Source organism: Suricata suricatta, chromosome 8 (assembly GCF_006229205.1).
Source record: "Suricata suricatta isolate VVHF042 chromosome 8, meerkat_22Aug2017_6uvM2_HiC, whole genome shotgun sequence".
Taxonomy (NCBI): Eukaryota; Metazoa; Chordata; class Mammalia; order Carnivora; family Herpestidae; genus Suricata; species Suricata suricatta.
This window is the reverse complement of record NC_043707.1, coordinates 66,392,360-66,413,424: the sequence shown is the minus strand read 5'-3', so window position 1 is coordinate 66,413,424 and position 21,065 is coordinate 66,392,360. Positions and strand designations below refer to the sequence as shown.

General features: G+C 38.8%; 1 protein-coding gene and 1 long non-coding RNA gene across 2 annotated transcripts in view; one reads left to right on the top strand and one right to left on the bottom strand.

Annotated features, from left to right (window-relative positions):
• Positions 1-1,029: 1,029 nt before the first annotated feature.
• On the bottom strand, positions 1,030-12,261 carry LOC115298854. The gene is made up of 3 exons (XR_003911870.1): positions 11,882-12,261; positions 10,692-10,761; positions 1,030-1,155 (listed from the first exon to the last, which is right to left on the bottom strand). It is a non-coding gene; the product is annotated as an uncharacterized LOC115298854 (long non-coding RNA).
• Positions 12,262-12,483: 222 nt separating this feature from the next.
• KIAA1107 (KIAA1107 ortholog) overlaps positions 12,484-21,065 on the top strand; it is a 104,610-nt gene continuing 96,028 nt past the window's right edge. The window contains exons 1-2 of the mRNA XM_029945803.1: positions 12,484-12,676; positions 18,719-18,916. Coding sequence (XP_029801663.1) covers positions 12,528-12,676; positions 18,719-18,916 — 347 coding nt within the window. The 5' untranslated portion in view covers positions 12,484-12,527. The remainder of the gene's footprint in view (positions 12,677-18,718; positions 18,917-21,065) is intronic.

Sequence of the window (21,065 nt, the reverse complement as noted above, 5' to 3'; positions counted from 1 at the left end):
GGCTAGGATAGAGCCCTGAGGGCACTGCCCTACTCAAGAGGAGACCTGGGAGCAATCCTGAAGCAGATGGCCCTGATGTGAGGATCACCTAAGCACATGGGGAGAGACTGTTTGCTTTTCTTGGAGCATATCTGTGAGAGGTGGCATTTGCAGAGTTGCCTCTCTGAGGACAAAAGAGCTGGCAGGCTGCATTTCCTTCCCCTTCCCTCAGCATAGGCATAGAAACACCTGCTGAAGGCACCTAACCCAGACACTGGCTGTTTAGTCCCTGCTTTGCTCCAAATCCCTTGCCTCTGTGCTCTGGTGTGACTGCCCTTCTCTGTCAAACCTGTATTCGTCCCAGTATGGCAAAACCCTCCCACAGAAGACCAGCGCAAACCCTCTGCACAGCAAGTCCCTAAACTTCGGAGTTTTAAAAGTCAGCAGGCTTTGCCAGAATAAAGCCCAAAGGGCACTGCTCTGCTCCAGGAAGTCAAGCAACCTATAAAGACAGATCGCATGAAAACAGTGATTTGAAAAACACCTGAGAAGGATGAGGGAAAATTATTCCATCTTCTGGAGGGTGCTTCCTTAAGAGCAGCAAGCATGGAGACCCCTCTCTGGGGACAAAAAAGCTGGCTGCTGCCACTTCCTTCCTCCACCCCTCAGCATAAAACTACCTTCAGTAAGTAGCACAGCACTGACAGTGGCTGCCTAACCTACTTACACCAAGTCCCACCACTCTGCACTCTGCTGGTGCTGCTTTTCTTGGGCAGGTGTGCCAATGACCAGTGCAGTAGGCCTCTTCCCTAGAAGACTAGCCACAAATCCCACATGCATGATATCAGCCAACCATAGAGTTCTGCAAGGCTTCATTTCTAGTGGGAGTAGTATCAGGTCTTATTTAACAAGCAGACCAGAGTACACCTAGTTAAAATACAGTACACTCTGGCTAAGGTCCAAATGCTACCGTTTGCAGATGATTGACCTGAGGGATAAAGCAGCCAAAACACAGTAACAGAATGTACACAGCACACACCAGAGATACTTCCTGAAGTGCCAGGCCTTGAACATTATATGATCTCTTCTTCATAGAATCTTCTGATCCGTAGTCAGATGCGTTATCCATTGCACCACTGGCCCCCTCTGATCTCTTCTTCATAAAGCCATTACTTTCTAGAACAGGAAACACAACAGGATTTTTTAACTCACAGAAAAAGATACAGACCTAGACAATGCCAAGATGGAGAAATGTATCTCAAAAGAAAGAACAAGAAAAAGTCATAGCCAAGAATCAAATCAAAACAGATATAACTAATATAATTAAATATTATTATAAATAAGTTAAAGCAACAATCATAGGGATACTTGCTGTGCTTGAGAAAAGCATGAAAGACATAAAGAAGACTTACCACAGAGATAAAAGAGTTAAAAAACAATCAGTCAGAAATGAAAAATACAATAACAGAGTTTCAAAACAGATTGGATGAAAGAAGCAGAAGAATGAATATGTGATATAGAAGATAGAATAATGGAAAATAGTGAAGCTGAACAAAAGAGAGAAAGAACTATGGGTCATGAGACTAGACTTAGGGAATTCAGTGAGTCCATCAAACATAATTATATTTGTATTATAGGAGTCCCAGAAGAAGATAGAGAAAAGGGGGCATAAGGTTTACTTGAAATAATAGCTGAAAACTTCCCTAATCTGGGGAAGGAAACAGACATCTAATTTTCAGGAGGCACAGAGAATGCCCATCAAAATCAGTAAAAGCAGGGCAACACCAAGACATACGGTGCTTAAATTGGCAAAATATAGTGATAAAGAAAAAATCCTAATAGCAGAAAGATAAAAGAAGTCCCTAACTTACCAAGAAAGACCAGTAAAGTTAGTTGCAGATCTCTCTACAGAAACTTGGCAAGACAGAAGGGAGTAGCATGATATATTCAACATGCTGAATAGAAAACAAAAAATCACCAGTCAAGAATATTCTATCCAGGAAAGCTACCATCCAGGAAAGAATAGAAGGACATATAAAGAGTTTCTCAGGGCATCTGGGTGGCTCAGTCGGTTAAGCGGTTAAGCATCTGACTTTGGCTCAGGTCATGATCTCGCGGTTCATGAGTTCCAGCCCCATGACAAGATCTGTGCTGACAGCTCAGAGCCTAGAGCCTGCTTCAGATTCTGTGTTTCCCTCTCTCTCTGCCCCTCCCCTGCTTGCTTTCTGTCTCTCTCTCTCAAAAATAAATATTAAAAAATGTAAAAAAAAAAAGTTTCCCACACAAACAAAAATTAAAGGAGTTCATGACCACTAAACCATCCCTGCAAGAAATATCTAAGGGGACACTTTGAGTAGGATAGAAAGACCAAGAGTGACAAAAGCTATAAAGGAATAGAGAAAATATCCAGAAACAATGACAAAACAAGTGTGAAAATGGCACTAAATATGTATCTATCAATAATTACTCTGAATATAAATGGACTAAAAGCTCCAATCAAAAGACATAGGTGTTAGAATGGACAAAAAAACAAGAGCCATCTAGATGCTGCTTATAAGAGATTCATTTTTTTTAATGTTTATTCATTTTTTTTGAGAAGTAGAGGGAGAGAGAAAAAGAGAGAGACAGAGAGAGAGTGAGTGTTGGAGGGACAGGCAGAAAGCAAGACACAGAATCTGAGCAGGCTCCAGGCCCTGAACTGTCAGCATAGAGTCAGACACGGGGCTCAAACCCACAAACTGTTACCTGAACATCTGAGCTGAAGTCAGATGCTTAACCCACTGAGCCACCCAGGAGCCCCAAGAGACTAATTTATTTTCTTTTTCTTTCTTTCTTTCTTTCTTTCTTTCTTTCTTTCTTTCTTTCTTTCTTTCTTCCTTCCTTCCTTCCTTCCTTCCTTCCTTCCTTCCTCCCTCCCTCCCTTCCTTCCCTCTCTCTTTCTCTCTTTCTTTCAATGTTTAATCATTTTCAGAGAGAGAGAGGAAGATTGTGAGCAGGGAAGGGGCAGAGAGGGAGATGGAAGAGGGGGGAGAGAGAGAGAGAGAGATGGAGAGAGAGAAAGCCTAAGCAGGCTCTGCACAGTCAGCACAGAGCCCAACATGGGGCTTGAACCCATGAACCACGAGATCACGACCTGAGCCAAAACCAAGAGTTGGATGCTTAATTGATGGAGCCACTCAGGTGGATGCAAAGAAATTGAATCAGTAATGAAAACTCTCCCAAAAACAAAAGTCCAGGGCTAAATGGCTTCACGGGGGAATTCTCCCAAACATTTAAAAAAAGTTAATACCTATTGTTCTGTTTGTTACAAAAAATATAAATGGAAGGAAAACTTCCAAACTCATTCTATGAGGCCAGTATTACCCAGATTCCAAAACCAGACAAAGACTCAAACTAAAACGAGAACTACAGGCCAATATCCCTGATGAACATGGATGCAACAATTATCAACAAATACTAGCCAATCAAATCCAACAGCATATTCAAAGAATCATTCACCATGATCAAGTGGGATTTATTCCTGGTCTGCAAGGTGGTTCAATATTCTCAAATCAATTAATTTGATACTCCACATTAATAAAAGAAAGAATAAGAACCATATGATCCTCTCAATAGATGCAGAAAAAGCATCTGACAAAGTATAGCATTCATTCATAATAAAAACCTTCTACAAAGTAGAGATAGGGAAAACATACCTCAACATAAATCATAGCCTAGGCAATCATAACAACAAAAAGAAATAAAAGGCATCCAAATCAGCAAGGAAGAAGTCAAACTCTCACTGTTTGTAGATGACATGATACTCTTTATAGAAAATCCAAAAGAAACCACCAAAAAATTTCTAGAACTGATCCACAAATTTAGTCAAGTCACAGGATACAAAATCAACATACAGAAATCTGTTGCATTTTTGAAAAAATGTTTTTTAAGTTTATTTATTTATTTATTTAGAGAGAGCAAGTGAGCATGAGTGGGGTAGGGGCAGAGAGAGGAGAGAGAATTCCAAGCAGGTCCCATGCAGAGCCTGGTGCAGGGCTTGAACTCACAAATCCGGAGCCAAGATCAAGATGAAGTTGCTCAACCAACTGAGCCACCCAGGTGCCCCAAATCTGTTGGATTTCTATACATTAATAATGAAGCATCAGAAAGAGAAATCAAGGAATCTATCCCATTTACAACTGCACCAAAACCCATAAGATACCTAGAAATAAACCTAACCAAAAAGGTAAAAGTTCTGCACTCTGAAAGTTCTGCACTATAAAACACTTATGAAAGAAATTGAAAATGACACAAAGAAATGGAAAAACATTCCATGCTCATAGATTGTAAGAATAAATATTGTTGAAATGTCAATACTACCTAAAGCAATCTATACATTTAATGCAATCCTTATCAAAATTCCACCAGCATGTTTCACAGAGATAGAACAAATAATTCTAAAATTTGTATGGGAGCACAAAAGACCCTAAACAGCAAAAGATATCTTGAAAATGAAAAGCAAAGCTAGAGACATCACAATTCCAGACTTCAAAGTATATACAAAGCTTCAGTCATCAAGACTAAAGTATGGTATTGGCACAAAACCAGACATATAGATCAAGAGAGCAGAATAGAAAACCCAGAAATGAACCCAAACTATATGGTCAACTAATCTTTGACAAAGCAGGAAAGAATATTCAAAGAGGGGGAGGGGAAAGACAATCTCTTCAACAAATGGTGTTGGGAAAACTGGTCAGTGACATGCAAAAGAATGAAACTGAACCACTTTCTTATACCATACAGAAAAATAAATTCCAAATGGATTAAAGACACAAATGTGAGACAGGAAATGATCACAATCCTAGAGAAGAACACAGGTAGTAACCTCTTTGGTTATATTGGCTATAGCAACTTCTTAACAGATATGTCTCCTGAGGAAATAAAAGCAAAACGAACTATTGAGATGTCATCAAAATAAAAAGCCTCTGCTCCATGAAAGAAACAATCAACAAAACTCAAAGGCAACTGATGGAATGGGAGAAGATATTTGCAAATGCATATCTGATAAAGGGTTAGTACCCAAAATACATAAAGAATTATAAAAGTGAACACCAAAAAAACAAATAATCCAGTTTAAAAAATGGACAAAAGACATAAATAGATGTTTTTCTAAAGAAAGCATACAGACGATTAGCAGATACTTGAAAAGATGCTCAACATCACTCATCATCATGGAAATACAATTCAAAACCACAATGAGATACTACCTCACACCAGTCAGAATGGCTAAAATCAACAACACAGGAAATAACAGGTGTTGGTGAGGATGGAAAGAAAGGGGAAGCCTCTTGTACCATTAGTGGGAATGCAAACTGGTGCAGCCATTCTGGATAACAGTACGGAAGTTCCTCAAAAGGTTAAAATTGAACTACCCTATGACTGCACTACTAAGTATTCACTCAAAGGATAAAAAAATACTTATTCAAAGGAGTACATGCACCCAGATGTTTATAGCAGCGTTATTAACAATAGCTAATTTATGGAAAGAGCCCAAGTGTCCACTGACTGATGAATGTATAAAAAAGGTGGTATACGTATAAATGAAACATTACTTAGCCATGAGAAAGAATGAAATCTTGCCCTTTGCAACGATGCAGATGGAGCTAGAGAGTATTATGCTACGTGAAATAAGTCAGTCAGAGAAAGATGGAAACCATATGATTTCACTCATATGTGGAATTTAGGAAACAAAGCAGATGAACATCACAGGGGGAAAGAGAAGTAAATTAGGAAACAGACTTTTAACTATAGACAAAAAACTGAGGGTTACGGAGGGGAGTGGGTAGAGGGATGGGTTAAATAGGTGATAGGAATGACGAGGGCACTGTTGTGAGGAGCACTGAATGTTGTATATAAGTGATGAATCACTAAATTCTACACCTGAAACTAATATTACACTGTATGTTAACTGGAATTTAAATAAAAACTTAAAAAATGAAATAAAAAAAGAGAGATCTATTCATAAATGTTATTCACTTTGTTCTGCTTAATGTCTTTATTTTGTTTACTGCTAAAGTTAAGACCAGAGGAACATTATTCCTCAAACTGTCCTTCATTTTTGCAGAGGGAAAAAAGCTCATTAAGAGTTCGACTGGCAATAAATAAGTACACTAAATTATCATTTTTATTGTCTCCAACTAGGATCTTTCGGATAAATGCTTTTTTGTTCTTTCTCAAAATAGCCCAAATATTCTTATTTTATGAGGCAAAAATAAAAATAAACATCAGGAAGTTATAGTATTGGAAATAACATTGAAAAAATTGTAAATGGTACAGCTGCTGTTTAAGATTGTTTTTTTCTAGATATGAAAGTGATTATTTAGGATTAGTATGGAAATTACAACAGACTACAATTTCTGGAAAGCTCACTAATATCAAAAATATAAGATATAAACACAAGAATTCTGATAAATTCTATTTTGTCTGAGTCTCATCAAAGGGGAAGTTTGTGTTTATAATTGCATAGTATGCATTATTGAGAATACTCCTTTTATTCTGACTAGGCACACATGAGAACTGGAGCCTCTATTTGATGTTCTATACCTCCTTACTGTCCATTTACCTCTAGTACCCTTTGCTGAAAGACAGCTTCACATGTGATGTGATATGATGTGACCTTGGGCCCTATCCCTTCATGTCACGATGCAGGATGATTCAGCGAGTATTCTCTGAAGCCATTCCTGGACCAGAACAATTATCTAGATGTGAAAATGGTTGTGAACCAATAAATACCCCGTGCTAGCCCAAATTACCATATCCTTAACTTAGTTTCATTGAGGTCATGTCCCCAAAATGTAGCCACTCAGTGCCACCATACAGAAAGGAGATATCGGCTACGAAGAAAGCCTTGATCAATTGTGGTAAAATTTCTTACCTATGTAAAATTTACAAAAACATATCCCCAAAAGTACAAAAAGTAGACACATTCCTAGGGACTGCACTGGGACCTTGGAAGGGGCATGTACGAGTGGGGTCCCTAATGTTTAAACTTCATTAGTTAGCTTCCTGATATTTTGAGAAGAAAGGAAGAAGAAAGGAGTGAGGGGAAGGTGAGTAGAAAGAGAAAGCTTAAGGAAAAGGGAAAAAAAGTTAAATATTTTTTTAAGTTTATTTTAAAAGAGAGAGAAAAATCAGGGGAGGGGCAGAGAGAGGGAGGGACAGAATCCAAAGCAGGCTCTGCGCTGTTAGCAAGACGCCCAACACAGGGCTCAAACCAATGAACCATGAGATCATGACCTGAGTTGAAATCAAGAGTTGGATGCTTAACCCACTGAGCCAGGTACCACTAAATATTGGTTTGAGATAATTTTCATGCATTTCTTAATGAAGAAAGGAGATGGATAAATGATATTTTATAATCCTCACTGTCATAGTCTGTAACAAAAGTACTAGGGGTGGCTTAAACAACCAACATTTATTTCTTATAGTTCTAGAAGCTGGGGGTTCCAAGATCAATGGACTAGAAGATTTGGAGTCTCATAAGAGTTTGCTTCCTGGTGTGTAAACAGCTGTCTTCTCACCGTGTCCTCCCATGGTGAAAGGGGCAAGGGAGACTGGGGTCTCTTTTATACCGGAACTAATCTCATTCATGAGGGCTCTACCCTTATGACCTGATCACATCTTAAAGGCTCCAACTCCAAATTCTATCACATTGGGGATTAGATTTCCACATATGAATTTTGGAAAGGCACAAATAGTAATTCTACAGTATCCACCCAACTTGATATTTCCATCATTATAATGCAAAATACCTTAAATTGAATGCAGTCTAATTGTTAGTAGTAATATTCATTTTATTACGAATATTACATTATGTTGCTAGGAGCCAAGAGTTTTTCGGTGCAAGAAAAAAAAAAGAGTTTAAAAAGAAAGTAATAGAAAATCTCATAATGTTGTTTGAATCAGATATGGTATAAACTCAGCACTTTAAATTTAATTTTTTTGTGTGACAGAGAGAGAATGTGCTTGAGCCAGAGAGGAATAGAGGAAGAGAGAGGATCCCAAGCACCCAAGCAGGCTTTAGGCCCAGCGCAAAGCTTGATTCAGAACTTGATCTCATGACCATGAGATCATGACCTAAACCATGAAATCAAGAGTCAGATGGGGGGTGCCTGGGTGGCTCAGTCGGTTAAGTGTCTGACTTTGGCTCAGGTCATGATCTCACAGTTCCTGGGTTCGAGCCCCACATCAGGCTCTGTGCTGACAGCTAGCTCAGCTCAGAGCCTGGAGCCTGTCATTGGATCCTATGACTCCTCTCTCTGACCCTCCCCTGCTCATGCTCTCTCCTTCTCCATCTCTCTCTCTCTCTCTCTCTAAAAAAAAAAAAAAAAAAAGGAGTCAGATGCTTAACTGACTAAGTCACCCAGGTGCCCCAGCAACTTTTTTTTTCTTATAAAACTGTGTATTGATTAGAAACAACATGGCCCTTCAATATCAGAGAGCACACTTAGCACCCAGATTGTGGTTTCTACCTATTATTTAGCACTTTGGAGAAACTGTAGCTTTTTGAAAGAATAGCTGGGGTGGGAAATAAGGCAGCTGGTATCTGGTTGTGCCAGAAAGCAAGGATATTATCACAGATTAAAGACTGTGTCAAAAGGACACAGGAGCCAATATAAAGGAACTCCCATTGGCCATCTAAAGCAATTTGAGCATCAAAAAGAATAATAAATGCTATCACCTTTAAATTTATAAAAATCAATGAGTTCATGAGGATAACAAAAATGAACTGAACACATTGGAATTAACAAGGGTACCAACTCTTTAATTTGAAAAATGAATACCTTAAATAAGAGGATTGAGCATTTATCCTGCCTTTGCAGTGTGAAACGTCTTTCTGGATAACCAATATTTTTAACTGATGAGGTAAAGTTCTTCTTTAAGGAAGATTTTCAGCAAATAAATTTTGATTATGATAGAATTATAAAATCATTTTGCAATCCCAAATTGGTCAAACAAGAATTATCAAAACTATCAGATGAAATGTATGATACATTTTAGCAACATTAAAAGGATAACCAAACATTATGTGCCTCCTGCTATGATACAAAAAAAATTACCACTTGTGGTAGGCAGGATTATATCTGCCCCCATCCTCCTGAAAGATGCAACGTCCTAATCCCAGAACCTGGCAATGGGGAATTAAGGTTGCAAATAGAATTAAGGTTGCTAATGAGCTGACCTTAAAACAGGAAGATTATCCTGGATTATCCAAATGCACTGTGTGTGATCACAAGAGTCCTTAGAAGAAGAAAGAAGGAGGCAGAAGATGTCAGAATAATGCAACGTGAGAAAGACTCAACCTACTGGTTGGAAAATAGGAGAAAGGAAGCCAATAGCCAAGGAACACGGGTAGCCTTTAGAAGCTGCAAAATCAAAGAAACTCTCGCGTAGAGTCTCCAGAAGAGAATGTACCCCTGACTAAACCTTGATTTGGGTCCAGTAAGATATATGTGGAACTTCCAACCTATAGAGCTGAAGGTAAAAAATTTGTATTGTTTTTAAGCCACTAAAATTTTGGTAATTAAAGCAGCAATAGAAAATTAACTATATATATATTTTTTTTTTGCTAAAAAATTGAACCTGATTCTAATCAAGCCTCTGAAACATACATTTTTCAGGAAAAGTATGCTATAAATGGACACAGTAAGTGATACTACAAGGACACAAACAGTAAAATTTTAAATGTGGGATATTCTACAGCTTAGGTGGCCAGGCTTCAGCCACAACATCAATGGCATTAAGGTAAAAAATGAGAGAGGGAACTGCTCTAGATTAGAAGAGACTCAGGAGACATAAGAACCAAATGCAACCTCTGAATCATTTGAAAACTGATTCTGTATCCAACTTCAAAGGATATTTTTTAGGCCAGTTGGGAAATTTTTATAATGGGCCATATAGTAAATACAATTATTAATTTGTAAGGAATATTAGTGGTTATATAATGTGTTTATGTTAGGAATCATCAAATTTTTTAAAGAAATGCATATTGAAGTAGGCTGGAATAAAATTAATGTCTGTGGCTTTAAAAAATTTTAGAAGGAAGGAAGGAAAGAAGGATAAAGATAAGAAAGGACCAAAGAGAAAGAAGCCTCAATAAAGCATACATGCCCAATTATGATAATTGTTGAATTTTGGTAATGGGTAAATTGGGGTTTGTTATATCTCTGTTTACTCTGTATGTTTGAAATGTTTCATATGAAGGGTGCCTGGGTGGCTCAGCTGAACAATCAGCTCTTGATACTGGCTAAGGTCATGATCGTGGGGTCATGGGATTGAGCCCCTTATTGGCTCTGCACCCGGTATGGAGCCTGCTTGGGATTCTCTCTCCCTCTTCCCCATCCCTGTCTCATATATGCGTGCCCACTCTCTTTCTCACTCTCTGAAAAATAAAAATAAAAAATTTCAAATGTTTCATATTAAAACATTTCTAAAAAGGGAAAAAAATAATGCGTGCCCACTCTCTTTCTCACTCTCTGAAAAATAAAAATAAAAAATTTCAAATGTTTCATATTAAAACATTTCTAAAAAGGGAAAAAAATAATGCTCCTAAAAAATCATTTTTCTTTCCTGAAATTGTAGTCCTTGGAAGAGTCTTTTGCCTTCTAAGGCAATTTTACCTAAAATTTTCACATATGAGAATCATAATTAAGGCCAATCCTAACCAAACTTACGGGTTTAGCTGTGTCCATCTTCAAAGCTCCCATTACTAGCTGCTTGGGATTCTCTTTTCCTCCTAAAAATCTTTCAGGAAAAAAAAATCAGATAATTTCTTTCACATTAAGGTATAAATAACTTCACAGCTTGAATTAATTAAACTAAAAATAATGCTTTAAGTAAAAATTCTCTAATGGTGAAATGTGAAGCATCATTGATGAGAATTTTGTTTTTTAAAGGGGGACTTCTTTAACCATTTCATGTAGTCAATTACATAAGGTGTTTTAAGAGAATTAAATTACATGACTCAGATACCATTCTGTCATCCTTTCCCATCCAGTGAGTTAATAATAAATGCAACTGTGCATAATAAAAGTGCTCAACTGTTACTTCACTGGCTGATAAAGGGGCATGGTAGAAATCTGGCAGGACTTTGAAGGGGAAGAGTTGGATGCTAATCAGCCCTAGGTTTTAATATCTAGACCACCACTATACTGGCTGTGTGACCTTGCCCTATCTTGTCATGCGTCAATTTCCTCACCTGTAGATTAGGCTCAGCGTAGTATTTACCTAAATGGTGGTTGTGAAGATTGAGTTAACGCACATAAAGGAATTAGAGCAGTTCTCTCACCTAATAAGCATTCAATAAATATGAGCTACTATTGTATTTTCTTTGACATTCCTCTTTTCTACAGGAGTAACTGAATCAACTGCCAGTTATACTTTAGTAATGTGTCTGAATATCTCAAAGGGGCACTATTTGGAGAAACAACTATTTTTGCTCAATCTTATGGTACCAGGTCCACACATTGGTATTTGTTTAGAAGAGACTCAAGAGACCTAAGAACCAAATGTAACCACGGAAACGTTTGAAAACTGATTCAAACCAACCAACCATAAAGGATACCTTGTGCAGAGCTTCTGAATGAAGCAGAACTATTGGGCCTTCTTCCTTCGGAGGAAATAAATTTTAAAAATACCAAAAGATTAAAAAATGATATCCAGTCCAGCTATTTTCTTCAGGGCAAAATATTCAAAATTCTCCCCACCAATCCACTCACTTCCCCCATTCAATTAAAGGTTCTGCCCCTTAAGCCTTTCCTTCTCCCTTCCTCGTCAAAAACATTATGGCCTTGTGTGCAAAGCTCAGGAATACAACCTGATATTTCTCAGCTAAAGTTCATGAGAGGTTATATGAGCCACTCACAGGATTAGAAAGCGATGGCGGTCTTTTAGACATTAAATACACCTTTTCAAGGGATTCATGAATGTTCTAACTCTTGCTGATGTTACCAAGTTCTTTCCCTGCTCTTCACATCCCGTTTTTTCTTGCCCAAAACAACAAAGCGAAGGAGCGTGACTCGCTATAGGAAAGGTCTCGTGAACCTGTTCTTGCCTGGAAAAAAGACTCTGACATCCCAGAAAGAACATGGAAACGCGCGCAGGTTGATTTGAACTCGCCTCGCAATAAACCATCTATTAAAATGAATGGCTAGCACCCCCCACAACGCAAAGAGGAAAAGGATAAGGATTTGCACAGATTGGTTATCCCCAGAGATGGTTCGATCCCTGGGCAATCGGGGCGGGTGCCCGTGGGCCGAAGTAAACAGAGCTACTACGCTTGCGCACACCCTTCCCGGGTCACGTGCAGGCGCCGGCCTCCGTGAATGCCCCAGAGAGCAGTCGGCGGCAGTAAGGGACCGTGTGCAAACCGACCGGAGGCGTCGAGCTTTCCCTGAGGGGAGGATTCGGATAGGGGAGGAGCGTTGGGTCGGAAACGCCCCTTTCTTCCACCGCCGCAGACTGAGAGCCGGTACTGGGCCTGCGGGGCGCCGCGGTACCTTTTGTGGGACATGGCCCGCTGTGGGGAGGGGAGCGCGGCGCCCGTGGTACTTCTGAGGTCCCCTGGAGTTTGCAGGAAGGGCTTGCAAAGAAAGGGGCCTTGTGAGCGGCGCCGGCTGAAGGCGGTGATATCGGAGCAGCTCAGCCAGGATCTGCTCAGGTAGGAGGAGGCGGGATCGCTGGCTGCCTCAGTTTTTAAGGCATCCATCTCCGCCCCAGCAGCTGTGGCTCCTTCTCTGCCTCTCCATCCCTCCTCTCCGCGTTCTCCTCGCCTCAGGCTTTTGAGGGACGTGTACCAGTCTCCTCACTACAGAGCCCTTCGCTCGCCCTAAAAAAAACAGTCCCGAGCACCTCAGAGACTATGTACCAAATTCCAAAAGGAAACCAAAATTATCATCATAGACGTGCAGCACCAGTTGCTGCCGAAATAACACGAGCAGGCTTAGTTCTTGAAAGACATGTCGCCGAGGTCGTGTTGAATCCAGGTTTCATGGTCCTGAAATGTACACTTAAAAATAAAAAGCTTAAACAGTTTCAGAAAAATGGTAAAATTCGGTATGAAAATGAATATTTATTTAGATTAAGGAAAAATAGAGCAATTAGTGTAGCCTTAGAGGTCACTTTCTTCTGAGCTCTCTTTAAACAATTTACCAAAAATGCTTCCTGATTGGAACGTGGATTCCCCTCTCCGCCTAGAACACTCTACAGCTCCCAGCAATTCCCAGCTCCCATGAGGGCCCAAGCAAATCGAAGGTTGTTATGAACCTTAACTCAGGCTTTGATGAATCCAGGTAATGACCTCTCAGTTCATAAAGAAAATAAAGCTTAGTAATGTTCCCTAGCCAATTGCCATTTTCACCGAAACTGATGCCCCAGCTCCAGTGTCCATCAGAATTACCTGGAGGGCTTGTTAAAATTTAGATTTCCTGGGTCAGAGACCATAGTAATCATTCAGTTGGTCTGGGCTAGAGCTTTTGCGTTTCTAACGAGGTCCCAGGTGATGGGGATGCTGATGCTGCTGGCCCAGCTTAGACTTTAAGAACCACTGAACCAGAGTAAACATAATTACCACTAATAACCAACTGTTGTGCAGCCTCTTGCATTTTCAAAAGTGCTTTCTGTTGCCCACACTTAAGGCTCCAGCAGCTATAAGCTGAGCCTTCTAGGAAGTAAAAAAATTTCCCTTTTAATTTGGGCCTGTCTGCCAAAGATGCTGCTTTGACTCCACCTGTGGCAGATTAATGTAAAAGATGGAAAAGTAAAACTGAAGTTGTTCTGTTTCTAGGCTGAATCTGTAAGGATGAGACGCTCCTTCTCTTTAGTGGCTTTGTTCTTTTGGCTTAATTAAGGTGTCAAGAATTTAAGGAAGATGTGTTTATATAAAGAAAATGAAATTAAAGTATTGCAAGTGGGGACGCCTGGGTGGCTCAGTCAGTTGAGCCTCCGACCTCAGCTCAGGTCAGATCTCGCGTTCGTGGGTTCGAACCCCGCGTCAGGCTGTCTACTGACAGCTCAGAGCCTGGAGCCTACTTCCGGTTCTGTGTCTCCTCTCTCTGCCCCTTCCCTTCTCATGCTCTGTCTCTCTGTATCAGAAATAAATAAAACATTAAAAAAATTTAAAAAAATAAAGTGAACAATTTATGGTGATGCTAGCAATAATTAAAGATAGGGCCTTGAACTCCCAAGTTCTTGTTACAAGCAAAGAAAAATAGATGTAGCAGTTATTTTTTTTTGTAGCAGTTATTTTTTGCTTAAATCTTTTTTTTTTAAGTTTACTTGTTTATTTTGAGAGAGCACGTGCCCACACACACAAGTTGGGGCAGGGTAGAGAGGAGAGACGAAATCCAAGCAGGCCCTATGCTATCATTATCATCAGCTGGATCATCTCACAACTCACAAACTATAAGGTCATGACCTAAGTTGAGATTAAGAGTCAGATGCTTAACTTATGGTGCCAACCAGGTGCCCCCGCCCGCTTTTTTAAATGAAAAACTTCATATGTGTACCCAGCCACCTTAATTGCTTTGCTAAATTAATCTTTTTTAAAGCACAGCAATGTAATGGATTTATTCTGCAAATATTGATGAAGTATCTAGCACCTACCATGTGCCTAGATTTGTACTAGGTCCTGAAGAATCAAAGCTTCATAAGACATGGCTTCGCTATTGTGCTTACACTCTAGTAAGAGAGATAATAGCCAAACAACAGTGATGGGGCCTGGGGTGTTTGGGGAAGGGTTTTTAGGGTGACATTTGAGTGATCTGTTGACGTTTGATTAAAAATTGATTAGCAAGGGAGAAACCAGAGGGTATATAAACAAAGGGAATGGCTTTTACAAAGGCAGAGATTTCAAAGACTTGAAATACTGCCTGTTCTACTTTTAGCTAGATGCTGGGTTGACGTGTAATGTTTTATTCACTACTCTGTGAGGTAAGTCTTGTTTTTATTCCCATTTAACAGATAAAGAAACTGAGCATTAGGGATGCAGTGGTAGACTCAGAATGAAAACCTAGATAGTCTGACTCCAGAGATATGAAAGTGACTTGCTCAAGGTCACACCACCAGACTGAACCCAGTGAGTCTGTGAGCCTTCTCTGCAGTAGTTATACAAAGTGATCTTACATTAATTTTGTTCCTCTATCTCTGCTTCTGTCCTTGCCCACTTCTATTTCTTACTCTACCTTGGATTTGCTTTGAAACTCTCTTAGAATGTCATCAGGTTTCTCTTTATTATAGTACATGTCTGCTAGAGTTGACTTGTTTACCGCATTGGCTAATGGCATACCTTAACTCATTCCATTGTTCATTCAGATGTGGTTAAGAGTATCAGGGTCATGTGCTACAGAACTGAGCCATATATAAATGATAAATGAATTTGGTAACATTTTGGGAGAGGATTGTGGGTATAGCTTCCATTCAAAGTGACAGCAGATGAGGGTGAATGGGTAAACTAAGACTAGATCATGGAGGCCTTTTTTCTTCAGTGAAGAGTTTGGAGTGTATTGTGGAGGCAGTGGAGAGCCATTGGTATTTTTTAGAGAGAGGATTAACATATTTAGATCTTGAGTTGAGGGAAGAGAAATTGGAAACAAGGAAACCAACTAGGAGATTTTTGTAATAGTCAAGGGATTCACATGCGCAGTTGATGGGCTTGGTGACCAATTACATGTGGAGGTATAGGGAAAGGGAAATAAACCTTAGGGCATTTGAAAGGGAGGAGTATGGTGAATGTTCAGGAATCCATATCCAGGAGGTAATTGGAAATCTGTTTGGAGTTTAGGATGAAAGTTGGAGTAGCAGGTATACGTTAAAGGTTGGTGGCATCATCAGCACCCAGTTGTCCAAGTCAAAAAGAGGGGGTATTCTCTTCTCTTCACCTTCTACATCCCATCACCAGCTCCTGCCAGTTTTATTACCAAAGTATATTTTAATTCCATCGCCTGTTCTCTGTCATCCCTGATCTCTCCTGGCTCGAGCCTTAGCATCATTCATCTGTGTTGTGCAGCAGTTTCCTCATCTTTGTTCTTATTTCCCCCAATTCCTCTTCTGCACAACTAATAAATTTCTCTTCTACACAACTAATAGATGATATTTTAAAAAATGAATTTGTCCATGTTTCAAATCATTTGATTCCCCTTCAACTGTAAGGTAGAGTGAAACTCTTTGCCTCTTATTTATCTTCATTTGTCACTTCTCAGCCCCTCAGTACTCTCTGCTGACCAGTGTAGCTCCATACTCACATATACCTTAGCAGGGAACGTGGAGCCAAGAACTCTCTGTGACCTTGCCATGTTCCCCTGACCAGCTCTTATTCATTTGGTCTATAAAATCTCTTTTCTTGCGTGTCCTCTATAAGGTCTTCTTTCATGTCTGTCTCTGAAAAAAATTTACTTAGGGTTATCGAATATATCACACTCTGTAGTTTTCAGACCTGTCTTCCCAACTCTTCAGTAAAATTCTTGAGTGCACATATGATGCTTTAGTCATTATCTGTCCACAGTGCTTGGCACATAGTACTTGCACATACTGATAGTCCAAAATACACTGGATAGGTTAATGCATAATTGGCAGAGAAATGACATAGAAAGAATATGGGCCTTGACATGGTTGAAGCTTTGCTCCAACCTGTCCTTCCTCTAGACTTTACTATTAGATGAGCCAATAACCCGCCTTTAATGTTTAAGCCAGTCTAAGTCAGATAATTCTGTTACTTTTAACACACAGTATTTACTTGTAACTGATACAATTTCGTTTAAAAAAAAAAGGGCACTGTATTTTCATATTAACAATTTTTTAAACACATTAATTTTTTATTTAACAAATACTTAAGAGCATGTATTATGAACAGGGCAGATACCCTAGTGATGGTTATATGGCTACTAGCTGCATTGCTTCCTTATTCACTTGAAGAGGAGTGTAGGATGGAGAGAAGGTGGGTGGGAGGAAGGAACAAATTGAGTATTTGTACAGGTTTTTTAAATTAACGTTTGACTTGAGAGACTATTGAATGCTGAAAATGAGCTGAGCATTGAAGGGGAAGGGGAGGGGGGAAAAGGGGTGGTGGGGATGGAGGAGGGCACTTATGGGGAAGAGCACTGGGTGTTGTATGGAAACCAATTTGACAATAAGCTATTTTTAAAAAATAATAAATTAACGTTTAAGAGACAAATACATTTTTGCATGACTTTAAAAACCACTTATGGGGTTGCCTGGGTGGCTCAGTCAGTTAAGTGTCTGGCTTTGGCTCAGGTCATGACCTCACGGTTCATGGGTTTGAGCCCCGTGTCAGGCTCTGTGCTGATTGCTGGCTCAGAGCCTGGAGCCTGCTTCGGATTCTGTGTCTCCCTCTCTCTCTGACCCTCCCCTGCTCACGCTGTCTCTCTCTATCTCTCAAAAATAAATAAAAAACATAAAAATTTTTTTTAAAAACTCACTTATGAAAATAATCTATTGATGAAAATATTGTCTAAAATGCTTCTGTCTGCTCATTGTTTCTGTTTCCAAGGTTCTGAAAGTTTTGTGCTCTGAAGCATTTGTTTTGTTTAGGGTAAAATACAATAAAATTCAACAGCAGGTACTGAACTCTACATACTAAATATACAGTTTTGCCTTTGGGGAATTTATCATCTAGTAGAGAGAAAGACACATACAAATAATGATGCAATGACAAGTGCTATAGTAGAAGTATGCGCCAAGTGTGCTGGAATCAGAGGAAGGAGCCATTAACTTGGTCTTGGGGGAATATGAGTGTCAATGGTAACATTCGAAGCTTTCACTGTAATGGATATCTTTATCCATTACTTGTACCTCCTATAGTTTACTGGTGTGATTGCCAGTTACAGTCTGCAATACATAAATCCCCTGAGAATACATACCTTGCCAAGGACAATGATACAGTAATAGGAAGTATTAGTATTTAGAGAGTAGAAATATATATAATTTCTACAGGGAAAAAAGATTATGACAGTTTGTATTATGAGCTGATTTCTGTTCTTCCATCACTTGACATGTAATCAGTGGGCTTTACCGTTACTGTGTTTGTGTATTATTAAAGGGAGTTGAATGGGTTACCCCATGAGCCCATTTTAATAATATACTAGAGGATGCTTCTATTTGTGTGATGAAAAAAATGGAAAAGGTTTAAATATCACATTCTTGATGGCCAAGCCTGCCTTTTCAGACTTGGTATTTAACAATAGTTGGAACAAAATGTACCAGTTTCTAATCTGAATTGTCTATTGTTATGTTCAGTTTGCATGTGTTGTTGACATTTTACTTTTTTTTGCTTCTTTTAGTAAGATTTTAAAAAATTGATTCTTTTCAATAGTCAATGACAATATTTGTGGTTTTTTTCTGAAATAAGTCTAAAGTAGGTACATTTTTAAGGAGCAGCAACATAAATAGCAGAAGATAAATTTTATTGTTACCAGAAGAAATTAAAAAGAAATTTTCTAAAAGTTTATTTTCATTACCTTTGTTTTCACTGTAATTTTAGAAAATTAGACTCTAAGCTAATATTAAACAGTATTCTTTGGGATAAACTGAGAACAAATTCCTTTTCATATTAACCTATTTTTGTTTTGTTATTTATCTCTGTAATTTTTAGTTTGTGTTATTTTGAAAAGTTATTTTATAAAAAAGGGTATGTTACATATTTCTGAGTATCAGTAATTAAATTATGGTTCCTTTTTATTCATTACAGGCTCCTAACGGAAGAAATCCATACAGATGTTACTTTCTCTATAGGTTGTACTTTGTTCAAAGCACACAAAGCAGTTCTTTTAGCAAGGGTTCCTGACTTCTATTTTCATACTATTGAACAGTCATCAGATAATTTAACAAATGATGAGCCTGTTGTTGTGGAGAACTTTGAAGCTTCAGAATTTAGAATGTTTTTACAGTAAGTGCTTTCTTTATCTTTTTTCTCTTATATTTAAGTCTAATATATACTTGTTTATCTTTTAAACATATTCCATATCTGTTTTATAACTTAAGAAAAATCCATTCATTTAAATTCCAATTATCATAGTAGAGGCCAAGTATTAGTATTAGAGTATTACAGCCTTAGTATTAGAAAAGACTAAGTACTAATTTGAGTTGGAGGCTGAAAGAGGAAAAATGGTGTGTTCTCTAGTAATTTCAAGTAAATTGTTCCTTGCCAGGGTTTTTTGACAGTGGTGCTATTGACATTTTGGGTTGGGGAATTTTCTCGTGGGGGGCTGTGCTGTGCAGTTTAGGATGTTTAGCAGCATCCTTGTCCTCTGGCCCCTGGATGCCAGTAGCACCTTTCCTGAGTTCCCCTAACTCCCAAGTTGTGAGAACCAAAATGTCTGCCAGACTTCAGTGAATGTCCTCTTGAGGGTAGAATTACTTCCCTATTGGGAACCATTGCTATATATTTGTATAATATATAAGTGCATATATATATATATTTATATAACCATATATATAAAAATAGATATATTTAAATTTTTTAATGTTTATGTTTGAGAGAAAGAAAGAGATAGAGTGCAAGAGGGGGAAGGGCAGAGATAGAGGGAGACATAGGCTCCAGGCACTAAGCTGTTAGTACAGAGCCTGTCACGGGGGCTTGAACTCTCGAACTGAGAAACCATGATCTGAGCTGAAGTCAGACACTTAACCAATTGAGCCACCCAGATGCTCCTACTGATTTCTGTAGGTATGCAAAGCTTTAAATAGATTATGTTTATAAAAATATGAGATCATAAATTTTTATTCTTTTTTTAAATGTTTATTTTGAGAGAGAGAGAGAGGGAGGGAGAGAGTGCACATGCAAACGAGCAGGGGAAGGGCAAAGGGAGGAGATACAGAATCCAAAGTAGGTTCCAGGCTCCATCTGAGCTGTCAGTGTGGAACCCAATATGGGGCTTGTGCTCAAAAACTGAGAATCATGACTTGAGCCAAACTTGGACACTTAACCAACTGAGCCACTCAGGCTCCCCATAACTGTTTATTCTTTTGGCTTGTGCATGGTCAAAATTTTTGAAAATAGAATACCCATTGAACTCACTAGTAATTTTGGGGGCTTGTGTTTGCTGAACATAGAGATTTCATCAGCTAAGTAATGGGAGAAATCAACTTAAATTAACCCCATTCTAATCGAATAGAATTTCATTTTAATGCTTTATTATTTTCTGCACACATGTGTAATTATTTGACACTCATTTTTGCTAAATGTATCCAGGAGGGAAGTATTTTTTAATGTAGTTCCTCAAAATTATATGTCTTAGACTTTATGACATTTAAATGACATGGACTCTAAGGCTAGAATGCCTGAGTTCAAATTCTCTCTCTGCCATTTGGTAGCTGTGGCTCAAACTTAATCCTTCTGGCCTGGAACTTCCTCAGATGTAAAATGCCTGGCACATAATAAGCACCATAAAAATTCACTAAGTTTTTTGTGTTTTTAAACCTTGATGTGTTTATTTGTATTTCATTTCAGTTTTTTAAATCCTGCCCTCGGGGCGCCTGGGTGGCTCAGTCAGTTAAGTCTCCGGCTTTGGCTCAGGTCAGATCTCACGTTCGTGGGTTCGAGCCCCTTGTCGGGCTCTGTGCTGACAGCTAGCTCAGAGCCTGGAGCCTGCTTCTGGTTCTGTGTCTCCTTCTCTCTCTGCCTCTCCCCCTCTCATGCTCTGTTTCTCTCTGTATCAAAAATAAATAAAACATTAAAAAAAATAAAAAAAAAATAAATCCTGCCCTCCCACTTCTTCCCTTTTTCTAATATATTGAAGTCAGTGTTGTTCTAAATGATATTTTAGTGGCGCTCTGTCATACTGCTCCTTATATACACTTATTCAGCAGGTGTTTATTGTGCTCAGTTGTGGGCAGGACTCTGTAAAGGGCTGGGTATGTACTGGTTAGTGGTTCTTGATTTGAGTGCTTAATGATGACAAGTAAATGTGAAACTAAGTTTTAAAGCCAATACTGGCAGTGACATCACTGTATTGTACTACACATTTATCGATCACCAGTTTTTAAGAATATCTTTATTGAGATATAATTCATATACCACAGATATAACCCACCCA